General features: G+C 44.1%; 1 protein-coding gene across 1 annotated transcript in view; it reads right to left on the bottom strand.

Annotated features, from left to right (window-relative positions):
- Nucleotides 1-441: 441 nt before the first annotated feature.
- Nucleotides 442-17,923, bottom strand: part of PLCXD3 (phosphatidylinositol specific phospholipase C X domain containing 3) — an 80,269-nt gene continuing 62,787 nt past the window's right edge. Inside the window, exon 3 of the mRNA XM_028748806.2 lies at nucleotides 442-7,705. Coding sequence (XP_028604639.1) covers nucleotides 7,549-7,705 — 157 coding nt within the window. The 3' untranslated portion in view covers nucleotides 442-7,548. The remainder of the gene's footprint in view (nucleotides 7,706-17,923) is intronic.

Here is a 17,923-nt window from a genome sequence, read left to right as displayed (position 1 = left end):
TGGAATTCTGGAGCAGCAGTCTGGGTAGTAACAAAGAAAGAAAGAAAACAATACAAATACAGAGCAGATCACCTGGTGTAGACTTACCTTTCAAACAGAGCTGGAAGATCTCAGTCAGTAAGAGGACTCATTTAAACATTTGGCCTGTCACAGAGAAGATTAGAGACACACATGAGAGGTGCCTTCCAATATCTGAGGGGCTGCCATGTAGAATATGGCGCAAACATATTGGTCCAGAAAGGAGGGCTAGATTGAACAGGTGGAAATTGCAGATGAAGTAAAAACATCAAGTTAATGTTAAGAGAAACATCCCAATGGCTTTCTGACTGTGGAACAGGCTGTTTCTCCTGCAAGAATGTCTAAACGGGGTAAAGTGAAGTGTATTGTATATTAATATGGACTTTGCTGTGTTTAAGAACTGAAGAAACACCCAAAACCATCTGATGGGTACCAGGGCTTTATTAACATTTCACTGAATACAAATAAATCCGGTTGTCGCCGTTGTCTTTACATTAAATACACATTCTTTTAATAAAAATCCACATTTGCTATACAGAACTGTAGGCGCTTTTTTTGTTTTTGTTTTTAAGAAATGCAACATTTACTAAAGCACCCAGATTCTGAAAGAATGAGAAAATCAGGTGCAGCCGCGTGAACCTTTGGTACACATTTGCAATTTGAGCCAACTTAACACATCCAGAATTCTCATCCAAATAAAATCCAGTCACTCTGATGCTTTGAGTATGTGTTTTCTTGGAGAAAGAAGGAAAGTAAGGGGTTTAGGGATTAATGCTGTCCTGTCAGGGGGAAAAAACTCCATTTGGATTTTCTTGTTGACAATAATTAGTACTGCGTGGTGCAATGTATAGTTTATTTCTGGTCTGTTGACTGCAATAAACTGATGATGGTGTCAATCATTATAACCTCAACCCAGCTACAGTTCATTGCAGCTGCGTCCCATTGAATGCAATAAACCAGTCACAAGATGTGCAACTGACATGTCTCACCACTTTCAATGCAGCACTTGGCCTGATACATTTAGTTGGAAGCAAATCTCAATAGGACTTACTCCCAAAGTTCTTGTACATACATGTCTTTAACTTGGCCAGGACCATTGTTCTTAATGGCAATGAATGGTGGTTTAGAAGGTATTTCTGCCTGTAATAGTCCCATCGTTTTCAAGCATCGGCTATGCTGGCTGAGACTGGTGAGAGTTGGAATCCAGCCATGGAAAAGTCCTGCTTTGGAAATGGCAGCTCATTCGGTAGGGCATGAGACTCTTAATCTCAAGTTTGTGGGTACAAGCCCCACGTTGGGCAGAGGGTTGCACTAGATGACCCTTGTGGTCCCTTCCAACTCTACAATTCTATGATTCTATCATCAAAAGCGTGGCAGCACCACATAATTTCCTGCTTATGAAGCAGACCCATTTAAGAACCAGGCCACCACCCTCCATGAACTAAGACTTCCTTAAGGTCACTGAAAGCAAGGGTACCTGACTAGGTGCGGGAATGGGGCTTCAATCTGCAGCTTACAGTTGTGGTCAGCCATTGGGGTGGTGGTTAATTCCATCCTAGCGCATCCCTTTATTTTCATATGTTTCTAATAGCTGGGGAGAAGATTGCCTGGCACTCGTCCGCAGCCCCACACAAAGTACTTACCTTGTGACAACTGCCGCCACCTACCGAAATTTGAATTGGCCTCAATGAACGCTTTCACAATAGGACTCATCTTGTTTCTGTGATTGTAAGGTGTTTTTAAATTGTTTTTAATGTTGTATTCTAATTGTTGTAACCCACTCTGGGACCTTAGGGTGAAGTGTGGGCAATAAATAAAGATGATGATGATTTGCAAATAAGAATGGCATTATCTTCAGTTGAATTTTGGTAGCAGGACTATATTTACCCCTAACTCAAGAAGTGGGTTGTTCAGAAAATAGAAGGTGTACCACAAGCCTACACTCAGAAGTAAATCTCAGAGTCTTCTCCCATGTGAATATGCACAGGATTGTAATCTTATCCTTAGTCATGTCTACTTAGAAGTGGATGTTTATAGAGAAGCAAGTCACACCATGTTGAGTAAGTGAATTTAGGATTATAGCCTGAATCCATTTTTCTCCCTGTGAAAGAAACACCAAACTCAGTTTTCACTTCTGCTCAGAACTTCAGTGAAATGGCTGGCCAACTGACTTCCACTCCCACCCATTCCAGACTTGATAACGTTGGGTGGGGGGCAGTTGGCACTAAAATGTTGCTCGAGTACTTGAATTAGGTAAAGAGAAGTTAGTGCATACTGTGGGGTAGTTAGTGGTACTTAGAGTAAACCCACTGAAAACAACGAAGTTGTCTATTGATTTTAAATGGGTCTACTTTGTATATGATTTGGTTGGTTATCACCCACTGAAGGAGGGGCATGGGTTCAATGGTGAGGACAGAACACCAGTGTTTGATATGTGTCAGAATGAAAACTGCTTCCTTTTTTGTTTGGTGATTCCCTTCATTGTTTGTGACAAATGCACCATCTGAATTATTTAAAGAGCTTGTGTGAACTGGCCGTATAAATCAGAGTGGAAGTAATTTTTTTCCATTCAATTTGAAATTTGACAAATCCCCCCTATCTATAATAGCTATAATATTCAGAACATTGAAGAACAAACCTAGCATAGTGTAGGCATGTATTTATGTTTGTTTTAAAATATTATATCCCAAGTTTCAGGAATAAAACTAGAATTTTTGGTCTCTGACTTTGGTTTCAGTGTCACAACACCTGTCCTCCCCCTCTCTCCTTCCTAGGTTTGAAACCTGGCAGTGAAACACAGATTATGTTGAATTTCAGATTTAATTAGCATGAAACCTGCAAATCAATCCTTGCAAATTCATTCCATTGTAAGATTTGTGGTTGTATATTTGACATTGTTTTGTTTTTTTAAAAAAGCAAACATTCATTTTTCTTAAATCTTTACAATTAAAACTTGCGTACTAAGAAGGAAAGCAACCAAACCCTAGGAGTGAGATCTAGCGAGCTTCAAGAGCTCCATGCACTCGTTGGTTTTTAAAGAAGTCTTTCTATTAAAGAGCTCTCTGGATCTCAGCCCAAATACATTAATCCTCAAGCACACATGAAACTTCAAGATTTCACAAGCTGGAACATTTGTAGCATTAAGGAAGATAACACAACTACCCTTTCCATTGAGGCTGAAGTTGCTAATTCTCATATATTGTACAACGTAGTACACACCCCACACCCCTGAACACATACATACACACAAACACAAACGTGAAAACTTACAGGAACACTGGCACAATTTCAAAATTATGAGCTGGGGGAAGAAGGAATCACTGAACTCTTAACAAATTGGTAATCAATACATTTTACAGAGTATACAGCGCATTTGATCTTTCTTTCTTTTTTTGTCGGCAGGTAAACGGGAACAGTTCAGAACAATGTAAACACAGAAGCTACTGCAGAGTTATGCCACACATACTGTATAATACACAATTAGCTTTTGCTTCACTGTAAAAGAAGCTAGACTAGTTATTGGCTGAGCTCTTACGGTCCACACAAAGGACAGCGTTCAGGCAGCTGGGCTTGTCCCTCCAGGTGTCCTATTTGAAATAAAGTACACTGAAGCTGTTCTGTAAAGCAGACTGACAATCCATCTTCAGAATTGCTTGCTCTAAGGCTGTGTACACACTCCTGCTTTTACTCTGCACTCAGTCTGCTCCCACTGCTGGTTGGGGGAGCAGTGTACACATGATCCTTATCTACCTTGCCATTTCTAACAACATACTGTGTTTTGAGGCATTCTCCCCCAAACCAGCTTCAATCTACATTGAGAAAAAGAATGACTGGCAGCGTTCTAAGCTGGTAATGTGTGCACAGCCTAAGGCAGAAATGGAGAACCTGTGGTCCTCTTGATGTTGTCAGGAGTCAGTCAGCCCTGACGTTGGGTTGATGGGATGTCTGGGGCTGATGGGAGGCAGAGTCTGGCAACATCTGGAGGGCCAAAGGTTCCCCAAGCTCTCCTCTAAGGGGCACAATAGACAGCTGTGTTTTGTTGTCGTACAACACCAGAAGGGAATATTTATGAACATTCCACTGAACCAGTAAAAAAAACCAACACACTGGATTTGAATGGGTGTTAAAATGGAAATACAGGATTCGGCCAAACAAACACAACCACACAGAGAGATACCCATCCCTAAACATACTGGCTTTAGCCAGTGCTTCTTTTCTAGAAAAAGAGGTGCTGGAACTCACCATGAACACCTCCCTTGTTCTCTTACAATGGCAATGGCGCCAGCCTGAGAGGTGCCGGAACTGAATTCCGACAAGTTCCAGCTGAAAAACAGCCCTGGCTTTAGCTATGCTCAACACCTGATAATTCTGGGTGCAGATTCCTAATTTGCATCCGGTGATGTCTCAACGTAGGTGTTGGATATGCATGACAATGTGGATGGAGAAATCCATCCAGTTGTACGTTTGGTAGCATATCTGCGTCAGCAACTGTTATGGAAGGCTGCTTATCCTCCTGTGTTGGATCAGAATAATTCTTGCTTCTGGAAAGTTTGTTCCCAATAGATTTTTTTAAAACAACAACAACAACTGACCCCCCCCCCCATCACTTCTTCCCATGAAAAATTGGTGTCAGATGTCGGTGAGATGTTTCATACGCTCCATTCAGCAGACAATGTTGGATGATTAGCCATCTTTGAACATTTGACAGTATTAGCCCATAGATGTTCAGCATCTAGTCTCTCTTGTCATCATTAACCTAAGGCCAAGGTTTTCTCAGACTATGATTTGGGGAGCCATGGGATTCCTTGGAAGTTTATCAGGGGCTCATCAAAAGACTAGTCATGGTGGACTTGGGGAAACTCCCCCTTGGCAGCTTTCCCACCAGCTCCATAACTGATATTTGCTTGCAGTGCATGAGCCCAGGGGAATCCTGGGCACTATCCATTCATATATGGACTAGGATACTCTCTACTGTCACACCATTGGTCTGTCTTTCCCAGTAATGGGACTGACAGAGGCTCTGCAGTGTTTGAGGCAAAGATTTCTACCAACCCTTCTGATCTCCGTAACTTGGGACTGGGGGAACCTGTGACCCTGCAGCTGTTGTTGAACTCTGACTCCCGTCAGTGCCAAGAAGCATAGTCTGTGGTCACACCTGCTTTTGCCAGAGATGCCAGAGACCAAAATTGGAACATTGTGCATGCAAATCCTGTGCTTTGCCACTGACCAATGGTACCACCCAATACTCCATCACACAAATGAGCTTAGACAGGTGGGAATAGAAGCAAGATCTGGGGATATTACTCCAAGAAGGATCCTCAGGGAGAGAAGAAACTTGGAATCTTGCTACCCTAGAGCACAATTTGCTGAATATGGGAATATTGCACACCCATTACTGTTGTCCTAGCAGAAATGGAGGTGCAGTTAAGGCTGGACTTTGGAGCAGAAATCTAGGGTCCCCTTCAGCAGAATGAGAAGTAGGACCCTCAGCTGACATTTTGAAATAAGTGGAATAATATGTCTTACCCCACTAAACAACATCCCTGTAAGACCACTAAGCTGAGAGTCTAGAATTACAGCTAACATTTCACCACTGAGTGGGGACAATCCAAGTGACTTGGAGGTTTTCCAGTCATAGTGAAGCAAGGGAGGCGAGAGTTAAAAGAGGAAAAGGGATGAGATTATAGAGTAATGTGGGATCCAGAGGTGAAGAAGTAGAGATAGTTGAAGTGGGGCTATGATTGTGAAAGATCTGATTTTATGTATGGTGTCCACAGTCTGAGAAGACCCGTGACAGGGCAACAGCTGGTAGATCAACTAAGCTAGGCTGTTTCTCAGGTTTCTCTGAAAATTCAAATAAATTATCAGACCTCTTCTTCATGTTCTGTTATGAGGTCTTGTGATGATTTCAGGTACTTATCATGTGCTCTCTCTTTTGGGGGGTTAAAAAAAGAGGTGCTGGTATATATTGATAAAAGTACCATGGGTGCCAGCCCAAATTGGCTGCCATGGGCCACAAAAGAAGTACTGGTACTTCATACCAGTGAGTACTATGAGGGAAAATGCCCAGGGGGGGGGGGCGAGATTACATATCTTCCAACTGTATCTCTGAATTCTAGGATATGTTTATGTGTGAGGTACTTCCTCACATGGTCAAGTATATAAACATTTTGGATATTCCTTTAAGAACAACATGGGGCAGTCTTCCTTTGTAACTTTCTCTAGAACAGTGGTTCTCTCCCTCCTCGCGGACCACTTATTGTTTTTTCTGCCTGTTGTAGCAACTGCAATGTGTGGTGCTACTTGTTGTAGCTTTTAATTGTATTTTTTATTACTTCTTTTGTTTCTTCTATATTGCAGCTTACAGTACTATAAATTGAATTCCATAGAATGCAAACAATAAAATCCAATATAAGGAATAAAAGAAGAAACAAAAACACAATTAAAATTCAGTACCAGTATTTAATGGGATAGGTGTGCCTTCTCCCATCTTAAACCACAAATCCACAGACATGCTGCAGACTACCTGAATGAAGCTCATGGACCACATTTTGGAAACTCCTGCTCTAGAAAGAATAGCTTTTCATCATTCATTCAGACAAGAAAAGCTTATTTTAGCTTAATAAGTGGGACTTGCAACAGAACGCTGCAGCATGGAGTGCTTCCATTCAAGATTCCAGTCATGCCATTTCCCTGGATACTCCATTGCATTCCTATTCCCCAAAGGCAGTTAATACATTTTATAACTAACTAACTAAAGTGACAAATCAATATAATGATTTTTTTTTAATTGACTTCTCAGGAAGCCATGGTTCCAAATGGTAATGTAGAGTCAACCTCTAAAACTGCATAATGAAACTCTGTGCATAAGTCTATGACAGGCCTTCTGCCCCTCACAGGAGAAGACAGAATTATCCTCACAATGGGGAACTTCTTTTAAAAGCAATAGCAACAACATATTTGAAATGTTTAAAAATTTCAGGAAATCTGCTCGTTATTAGGCATTGTAACTGCAACTGTTAACTTTTGACTGGTCTTTTCTTTATGATGCCACATCCTTCCCTCCCACCTGAGTTCCAACAGCACCTGGATAAGACTATACAATGTTCTTGTTCAGCAGCAGAATTACTAAAGACAATGAGAATCTACTGCACAGACGAAGGGCAATTCATGAATGCCAGTTACAAGTTAAGCATAGCGAATGATCCTCAATATGGCCAAAACCACATGTGGTTGTTGGAGAAATATTTATGAATGGCTTTCTTGAATAAGATAACTGTGTAAATGAAACCTGGTTGGGTTTCATGAGACACAAGCTAATCAATGTCAAGAAATGATCAGACCAAGTAGAAAAACAACAACCCATTTTCTTTCTCTCCCCCCCTCATCCTTTCTAAGTCCTCAGCATGTCCAAAAGAAAAGAATAATATTCAGCATGTGCTTGCAAAATCTGTGCCACAAGATTACAACCTAACACAACTAAGGGAGATAAGTTCCACTGTAGAGCATGTCGGACACATTACGGTACTATCAAGTCGTATCAGCTTCGCCTTCAGCCAAGATGTAGTTCAGTTTTATGATCGTGCTGATAAAATCGCCAAGTTCTACAAAGTCCGCAGTGACAATGTTGACACCACTTTCGCCCGGTGTCTGAGTCTGGACCCACTGCATCATGGCGGGGAGAGCTCTGGGGAGGAAGAAGAGAAAAAATTACCCACCATTGAAAGCATCAAATGTTCAGGGACATAAGAAGGCGCCTTACATTGAGTCAAACCACCAGCCCATCTAGCTAAGTGTTATCTACAATGACCAGCATTGGCTTCCCATGGTTTTAGACATGGTGACAACTCCTGTCGATGTTGTTGGGCTCCAACATCCATCAACGTACCTCAAGATGCCGAGCAGAGAAGAGAGAGAGAGAGAAAGGATTTTATTCTCAGCATCTTGAGAAATGTTCTTTTTTGTTTCCTGTTTCATTTTGGATGCTCTGGGTTTTGATGTTCTGACTGAAGCTCAGAAACATCAGGAGGGCCAACGGTTCCCCACCCTAATGGGTCAGGTCTCAAAAATAAATAAAAATGGAGGTAGCAAATACAATTGGAAAACTTGCAGCAGAGAATCCAACTTAACAAAATTCTACTTGATTTAATTCTCCTCAAGAAGAGAAGTTCACAGGTAGGAAAGTATATTTTTCCTTCCACAGATAATCTTAAAATTCAAATCACAACCAAAATCTGAACCATTTTAATGAAAATAGTCCACATGGACATAGCAACAAGAAGAAAAAACCCAAGTCGGTGTTTTCCCTGGGCTGGAGGTGGTGTGTCTTGTTTAAGGATGGACAAATTTGTTTAAGGATATATAGTTCCATTAGTTTGGGTTTCTCAATTTCTCAAACATAAATTCAATTCTTCACATTCCTGCAGCAATTTTAAAAAAAATTAGAAACCAGACACCTCATGTAAATGTGTTAACATTTTAGTGCAAATTTCTGCCAATAAACTACATTTTGTATGCAATTTTGACTACTATACACATGATTGCTATCAATTTTCACTATTATGCGTTTTAAAAGTCATTTTCACTAATACATGCATGTTATGCACACTTTCCCCTAATATGTGCATTTTTGTTTGGCTGGAGAACTGCAACGCAAAATTTGGAGAAGGGCAAATTTCAAAAGACAGATGTGTTTTGGATCACATATTGGCTTGAGAAGTGAGAATTAGGTGGTTCCTTATTAGAATTCAAACAAAATCAAATTTGTCCCTTGTCCCTTGTCTTGTTTACCATTCCTTGTAATTCCCAGTGCCTCCATCCCTGTAATTGGCCTCATTAAGCAGTTTATTCAGCGAAAGCACAGCCCATGTGGCATGGCAGATACCCACATGGCTGAATGCTCTTAGAAACATAAAACAGCTACATTATACACCCTGACATTAGCAATAAACACCTTCTGGTTAGCTGTTAAAAAAGAGGGGGAGAGGGGGAGAGAAAGTGGATTATGTGTCTGGCCCAATGTGTTTCTCTTTCCCAATACAAAAACCTGCAGGTAGCCAAGGTCTTTGGAGAGTCAGAGAAAGATCTCTCTATCACAGTGTGGTGTAGTGGTTCAGAGCAGTGGACTCGTAATCTGGTGAACCGGGTTCAATTCCCCGCTCCTCCACATGCAACTGCTGGGTGACCTTGGTCTAGTCACACTTCTCTGAAGTCTCTCAGCCCCACTCACCTCACAGAGTGTTTATTGTGGGGGAGGAAGGAAAGGAGATTGTTAGCCGTTTTGAGACTCCTTAGGGTAGTGATAAAGCGGGATGTCAAATCCAAACTCTTCTTCATCATCATCCCTGTAATGTTCCTAATGATTCCTCAAGTTTGCATCAAAATACCCACCCACCCCAAGCGCCAGTACCAGTTTTCCTCTCGGGATAAATAACAGGGCTGTGGTTCCAATGCTACAGAATGGCCCTGATCTGTCCCAAGACAATCTGGAGCTTAGAGTATGCAGATCTGAGTCTCGACGCAATTTGGGGGCCTTGGGCAGTCATGTGGTAGAGGGACAGGGAGAAGGAGACAAATGTTTCCTTCTCCCCCCTGGACCACTTAAACATGGTGAAACATGCAGTTGCAGGGGGAGAGGAAAAACACACCAGTTGCCTGCAAATCTCCTTCTCCCCTTCCTCTCCTCATCACAATCACCCCCAGCTCTTTTGACATCCCCCAATCACTCCAGGCGAACCTGACATGGCCCAGGCCAATCTTGGGCTGCCTCAACCCAATCTGGATGAATCCTGGGTTGCCCCAAATCAGCCCACTCCAGTTCAGGATCTGAGAGCCAGCCAGATCCAGTACAGCCAGATCCAGATCCAGACCCTAGTAAGTAACAGCTACCAGTGGGGAGATTCAGATCGGTGCCATGGCAGGCCAAGTGTTATGTCTCCTGTCCCCTTACACTGTGGGCTTGGCCTGGTTTGGTGACCCAGTGTCATGGACTAGCTGGATGCTGAAGAGTGGTGGGAGGCACCAGCAGGGGGACCCCTAGGGGGGAAAGGCTCAGAGCCAGGGAACTGGTGGTGGGACAGTGATGAGTGAGAAGAGGGAGCAGACTGGGAGGAGAAGGAGTCAGAAGCCGAAGATGCAACAGGGTCTAGTGAGCAGGAAGAGGCTGGGAGAGCAGTCCGGAAGCAGAGGCAGAATCAGAGGTTGAATTGAGGTGGGGCAGAGAAGCAGAGAGGAGGCAGGCCACTGAAGAAGCCTGGGATGTTCTTGGGTTACAACTCCCATCCAGCATGGCCAATGGTCAGGCATGATGGGAGCTGTAGTCCAACAATATCTGGAGGGCTACCACTATATTATGCTGTTTGCTTATCTCTCAGCCTGGTCTTTGCAACCAGAGAGAGGAATTCAGCATAGTGCTAGCAGACTGCTCTATCACTGGAAGCACTTCTGCTTGGCTGGTGGAATGACCTGACCTCTCTCTCCCCCTGCATACTGCTCAGGGGATCTTCTGCCCCCCTCCCGAAGCCTATTTGAGAGATGCAGGGGACATGGGGGGGGGGGAAAGGGAGAGGGAGGCATTGTGTTAGTGGAAGTGCTTGCACAGGTTTCCACTGGCTGAGCTTGTTTGTTGTATCCCACCAAGAAACACAAGTCCTCCAAGTCGGTGGTGGTTCCTTATTAAAAGGAACTGATCACATGGGGGCGAGGAATGGGGGAAGTAATCAGCTCATGATTGTTGCCAAGAAACTACCGGGTAGTGATCAATCATATTAAAATGTTCATCCAGCCTCAAAATGTTAAACTGTGCCATCTGATTGAATATGCTTCCAAATTTTATCCAGCAATTGGAGAGTGCTGAATTATAGATAAGCATTTCAGCAGAATGAATTCCACGGCTGCCGAACGGCAATTTAGAAAAGCTGAATTCATAAATTTGTAAAAGTTACTTCCACTTGTTTCCAATGAGCCTGATGCTTATAAGAATGAAGAACTTCCATGGCTGGTGCCCTGAGATCAGGAAAGAATCTATGTCAGGGACAGGGAACCTGTGGCATTCAAGAATTTGTTGGACTACAATTCCCATAAGCCTGATTTTGGCCATGTTGGATGGGGCTGATGGGTGGTGAAGTCCAACATCATCATCCATGTCACCAAGAAGCTACTTGCACATTACTTTCCAATGTCCTGTTTTGTAATGGAGTGGGGGCTTTTCCAAAAGCAACAGACCCAGAAGTACCCCCAAACTATGTATCCGCTCCTCCAGATCAGCCAGCCCCCCAACCATCTGGTCTAGGGAACCACCCACTAACAGTGCCCAAGTCTTTGTTGGCTCTCATCCAGTCCATTACTGAGGCAAGACAACAGTCCAGCACATCCACTGCCTCACCCACAGATGTAAAGGAGAAGCAGAGCTGTGGGTCATCAGCAAATTGCCGACAGTGTACTCTAAAACTTTGGATAAACCCACCCAGTCATTTCATGCAGATGTTAGACAGCATAAGGGATAAAATCGAACCCCAAGGAACCCCAAATTGAAGGCTCCACAGGACTGAAGAACACTCCCCAAGCAACACTCCCTGGAAGTAACCATCAGGCAGGATAGCAACCAGCTCAAAGCCACCCACCTCTAACTTGGACACCCGCTCAAGAAGGATGTCATGGTCAATGGTATCAAAAGCTGTTGAGAGGTTGAGGAGAATTAACAGAAGAGGAGGAGGAGGAGGCGGAGGAGGAGTTTGGATTTGATATCCCGCTTTATCGCTACCCGAAGGAGTCTCAAAGCGGCTAACATTCTCCTTTCCCTTCCTCCCCCACAACAAACACTCTGTGAGGTGAGTGGGACTGAAAGACTTCAAAGAAGTGCGACTAGACCAAGGTCACCCAGCAGCTGCATGTGAAGGAGCAGAGACGCAAACCCAGTTCACCAGATTACGAGTCTACTGCTCTTAACCAGTATACCCCACTGGCTCCACACAGGGACACATTTCCCTTGTCTCTCCCCAACAGAAGTCATCACACAGCGCGACCAAAGCAGTTCTTAGAGCAGGGCTGGTGAACTTCAGGCCCAGGGACCAAAATGGCCCTCAGGATTCTCTCTAGGCCATGCCCTCCCCAGTTCACACCCCTTTTCAGGACACACCTATCACTGACTCTGCTCCAGACGCCCCGAAGAGCTTTTTACAGGCTGGAATGTGCCTTTAGCCTGTGATCACGGCTCCTGCTGCTTGGATGCAGGATGAAGATGTATGTGTGGGTTGAAACCACATCCACTTTTAGCTCCTGCCCCACCTACCCCTGGCTTGTGCCCACAATTTTGCAGCCCCCAAGCAGGAAAGTGTTCCCTGCCCCTGACTTATAGTAACTGGTCTGTGTTCTCATTTCTCCATGACTAAAGAAGAGTCGTATTATTAATGTTGTTAATTTTAACGACAGCTGAACATTTAGATGAGCGGTAGTGTCGCTGGAAGGGTCCAGGCCAGGAGTACGTCTAGTTACGCATGAGGGAAATGGTTGGCTTTTGCAGGAAGCTTCAAAACACACCAAAGGTTTAATGAAGGATGGCTAGCTGCCTAGTCATCGAGGTCTGTTGTGTTTCCCAGACAGATGGGCTGCCAAGGCATACCTTCTGTTTCAGTCAGCCAGTCTCACGGGAGACCACAGAGGGCCTGACTCTGTGGTGTCTATTCCCATCGACCTTCTTTGGTGACAAGATAAACCCTCTGTTCAAACTCCCACAGGCGTGAGGGAGAGGCGTTGGAGGCGACATTGCATTTGCATGCCGTTGTGAAAAACCCTGCACTCCTGCTACAGATACCCTTCCCACCATTTATATTTGCCGGCTGAGGAATTCGCCTTCCTCTCCCATACGGAGTCTCAGCCCCTCTTTTAATTGGATCCTTTGAACTGGCCTCTGCTATAGTAGAGAGATCGCATCAAAAGCCTCCTTGCTGGCTGACTATATTCAAAGCCAGCAAGTCCTAGAATTCCATGTGGAGCAATTACGGTAATTTCTGTCAATTTATTGGGCTGATGTGGTTCGGTAGACGCCGACAAGAGCCAGCAAGCACCGTGGGCCTCGGGACGGAGGTCATTTGACACTGCTACCCAGACTTATTAAAAAAGTTATTTAACTGCCTTGCTGTTAGATAATTCATCCATTGTAAGAGGTTGTAACAAGCATTATACGCTATTCATATTCAGGGAGGATTCAGAGAATGATTTAATGAAGGTGGCATTTATATTTCCTCTAAGCCCCACATAAAGGTTGCAGCATCTGGGACTCTTTAGTTTAGGGAAAAGGCAAGTCAGTGGTATAAGGGGGGATTATGAAGATTTGCCTTTAAACCAACCTGGACTCTGAAATCATGATCTGAGGCCCTTCTTCAGCGCCCCCTCCACAAACGGTCCAGAGCAGGGGTCGGCAAAGTTTTTGTGGCTTGGGCCGGTTCATGGTCCTGCAGACGCCGTGGTGGGCTGGAGTGCGCATGCGCAAACGCTATTTCCGGTGCTCCTTCCAGTGCAGAGGAGGCATGCACAGCTTCCCATTGGCTGCAGGAGCTTCCTGCAGCCAATGGGAAGCCGGCCAGTGTTGCGGAAGGCGGTCCCCACTCTTCTCTGTGCCGGTTTAGCACAGCACATGGGAGTTGACCGAGCAGGCAGTGGGGGTCCCCGAGAGAGCGGCAGGGGTCCATGGGCTGGTTAAACAACCCCCATGGGCTGCTTGTGGCCCATGGGCCTTAGGTTGCCGACCCCTGGTCCAGAGGTTGACAACATGAGAACAACAACTTTCCTGCTCTGTTTGTGGAATGCTCTCCACAGGGAAGCTTGCCTGGCGCCTTCACTACATATCTTTAGGCACCAGGCAGAAACCTTCCTCTACAACCAGGCATTTCACTGATTGAACATGCTATGGCCTTTTAAATGTCTTTGTGGGAGAGGGATTATTGTTGGGTTGTTGTTGTTGTTGTTCTTATTATATGTATCTTGTGTTTTCATTTTCTATTTTTATGCTGTAAACCACCCTGTGATATTCTGATGAAGAGCAGAATATAAACTTAATTAATTAATAATTTTAATGCGGACCGAATTGAATTTGTCCCCTAGTCCTCCATGCCCCCCCCCCATTTTTTCTTATCAATCAGGAGGAAATGTTCATCAAATTTGTCCATTCCAACTTTAAAGGTATGTTATAGATTAGGGAGGGACCCCCCCAACCCTATAAATTAATAAATGATAGGAATTTGGTTATATGGGATGCAAAGGGAGAAATACAAGCTGCAGATGAATCCCTGAGTTAGCTTATGCAAAATGACCTGGCCAAGCGAGGGCCATTGAGAGCCATTGGCAATGCAAGGGAACTGTCCTTTCCCCCCTTGCCCTGAGGTGTGAACAGAGACTGTGGTCTGGAAGGTTGCCAGGATAACTGGGTGCAAGGTGACAGGAAAAGAGAGTTTTTAGCGGGGTGTTCTGTGAAGGAGGAGGGGGAAGAAATACTGGGATCCATCTTGGGCAGGCTGGCTGAAGGCTGGCTAGGAGAGATGCCTTGGACTCCATGGCTGCACTGCTGTGGGGGACAAGCTCCTCTTGAAATGGCCATACTGTAAGACCTGGACTCCCTCCATGGAGACTGAAGGTCTAAATAGGTGAAAAAACCATATTTCTTAAAGATACAACAGTCTCTGAAGTCTCGGTCCTCCAAAAGAACACAGACCCTGGGTGAGTGCCTGAACCCCCCTGGAATCTTGTAGGTATGACACCCAGCTTTTGTAACAGCACCTTGATTGCACATTTCCCCACTTTTCTAATATATAAGGGAACATAAAGGCAAGTGTATGATCCTTGCACAAGTGTATGTGACCTACCTATGCAACAGAAGATTCCTTACAGCTCATACCCCAACACAAAGGCTGTTTGCTGATGCTGAATTTCCAGCACCAATGCCTGTGGCAGTTGTGTATCCACTGGAGATAACCCAAGAAAATACTGACCAGGCTTACCCTCTGTCTCCGCTTATGATATCTGACAAGAACACGGCTGGAGGTAATTCAACTCCAGGCAATTACAATAGCCCCAATCTGCCCTTCCTGTACACAGCATATGTTATCTCCTTAAATAAAACCACATCGAACAGGCAGCGTTTTCTCTGCAGCGGGAGCCAGTAATGAATTGATACATCCCAGCGCTGTTGGATGCATTTCCCCGATGGAATATTCAGCGAGTGTAACCAAGAGTAGGAGCCAAAGTGACATGGTTAACCATGCAGCTGTGAAATGGAGCACTGATGTGAGAATCCAGGAAAGTGAAACTAGCTAGCTCAGGGACCGAGGCATACATGTCACTGAGCAATCAAGAGCTACATAAAGAAACAGCAGGGGGACGAATGATGAGACAAGTGACATGAATGGAGAAAGGGAGAGCCAAGGTAGCCTAGATTTTACCCAGGGACAATGGTGCAGCAAAAGAAAAACCTTAAGGTGGCTTAAGGCATTTCTTCAATGCTATAAATCTGGTTCTTTGCAATGTAAGAACCAGTCTTGAAGCAATGAAGAAATCCCTTGAGACACCTTAAGTTTCTTTGTTGGGCCATTGCCACTGGGTACAATCTAGCTAGCTTGTTTTTGCTAGGGCCAATGGGTAGGGACGCGGGTGGCACTGTGGGTTATACCACAGAGCCTAGGACTTGCCGATCAGAAGGTCGGCGGTTCGAATCCCCGTGACGGGGTGAGCTCCCGTTGCTCGGTCCCTGCTCCTGCCAACCTAGCAGTTCAAAAGCACGTCAAAGTGCAAGTAGATAAATAGGTACCGCTCTGGCAGGAAGGTAAACGGCATTTACGTGTGTTGCTCTGGTTCGCCGGAAGCGGCTTAGTCATGCTGGCCACATGACCTGGAAGCTGTACGCCAGCTCCCTCGGCCAATAAAGCGAGATGAGCGCGCAACCCCAGAGTCAGCCACGACTGGACCTAATGGTCAGGGGTCCCTTTACCTTTACCTTTCTGATTATGCTTAGACATGCTGGTATCTTTAGATACTTGGAAAAATAGGTGCCCCTGGGCAGGGCACCTTTTTAGCACACCCTTGCCCCAACCTGGTGCCCTCCATATGTTTCTGACTTGAATTCCCATCAGTCAGAAAGTTTTTATCTTGTAAAAAGTCACCATCAACCTGGCAACAATTTTGCATGAACCCAGCCTCGCAGGCTGAAAGCTGGTACTATTTAGCACACAAAAGAAACAAACTCAACAAATCAGATTTTCTCCTCGTGGCAAAACTGACCTGACCTAAGTATATAAAATACTGCTAATGCAATCTGCTGCACTGCCTCCATTTTGCACATTTCATTTATAGATATTATAGCATTTGTAAACTTGGGAAGTTGGATAAGAGCATAGATCTCTCCGCTCCCTCAAAAACTTCTTGATAAAATGTCTGATAATAATGCTCAGTAAAAAATGGCTAGATTTAATACATGCTTGCACCCCATTGCAGCTGAAAAATAACACTGAAAAGTATAATCAGCACAGCTTTTCTTCAAGACAGCTAGAAATGGGAATGACTCGGGTTAGATTAATCTTTGTGATCTCTGGAAGGACACATTCCTACATTGTACAGCAAAATAATTATTGTTATGCCACAGCAGCTACAAAGTAAAATACATGATAGAGACACCATAAGTGATTCTCTTAGCAATCATATCTAAAAGGTTCTAATGTGGGAAATAGGCAGTCCAATCAAAAGTGTCCAGATGGAGATCATGAACATAGCTCCCCCATGAAAATAACACCAACAGTGATTTTTTTTCTCCCCCTGAAGTAAGGTATAACTAGCAAAAAAAAGAGGCAGCCTTTGAAAATAAGGAACCCATTGTGGCAATCCCACATTAAGGAGCTGTTGTGAATTTATAGGTGGATTCCAGATTGTGTTGATCTTGGGCGTTTAATTCTTCACACCATGCATTACTGCACAATTGTCTTAAGGCTCTTGAGGCGAAACACTCCTCTCTGATGAAGCTCAGTAAACAAAGGATGGACCTGGCAGATCTCCAAGGCTCCAAACTGCTCATCACCAATCAGTTTTGCTTCAGTCCTTAAAGCCACTTTATCAAGCAGTAATATATTCTACATGACAGTTGCTTAGCTACCAGAACTCTAATTTAGATGGCTCTACAATTTTAAAATCTCCCCAAAGGTCAAAGCCCATTGTGTGCTCAATCCTTCGGTCACTTTAAACCCATCTTTACAGCCGCCTCTTCCTCATTCATTCCAGACCCTCCAAGTGTCCCTGTTTTTCAGGAACGGTCCTGGATTTACAGAAGACTATCCTGGTTTCTGATTTGATCCTAGAATGTCCTGATTTTCCTTAGGACATCCATAATTTCTTCAGAGAAATATTGGAGGGTATGGAGCTATGCAACCCCAAGCCAAGGAGATAAGTATAACTATACAGTGGTAACTCGGGTTAAGAACTTAATTCCTTCTGGAGATCCGTTCTTAACCTGACACTGTTCTTAACCTGAAGCACCACTTTAGCTAATGGAGCCTCCTGCTGCTGCCACACCGCCAGAGCACGATTTCTGTTCTCATCCTGAAGCAAAGTTCTTAACCCGAGGTAATATTTCTGGGTTAGCGGAGTCTGTAACCTGAAGCATCTGTAACCTGAAGCGTATGTAACCCGAGGTACCACTGTACAATCTTTGGAAGACATCTGAAGGCAGCCATGCATAGGGACTTTTTTTTAAAATGTTTAATGTTTTTATATATGTTGGAAGCTGCCCAGAATGGCTGGGGCAACCCAGTCAGATGGGCGGGGTATAAAGAATAAAAATTATTATTATTATTATTATTATTATTATTATTATTATTATTATTATTATTAGATAGGACGCCCCATTTTCATCAGAGAAATGCTGAAG

This window comes from Podarcis muralis, chromosome 11, assembly GCF_964188315.1.
Source record: "Podarcis muralis chromosome 11, rPodMur119.hap1.1, whole genome shotgun sequence".
Lineage (NCBI taxonomy): Eukaryota > Metazoa > Chordata > Lepidosauria > Squamata > Lacertidae > Podarcis > Podarcis muralis.
The sequence above is the reverse complement of the archived record's forward strand: the minus strand, read 5'-3'. Positions and strand labels throughout refer to the sequence as shown.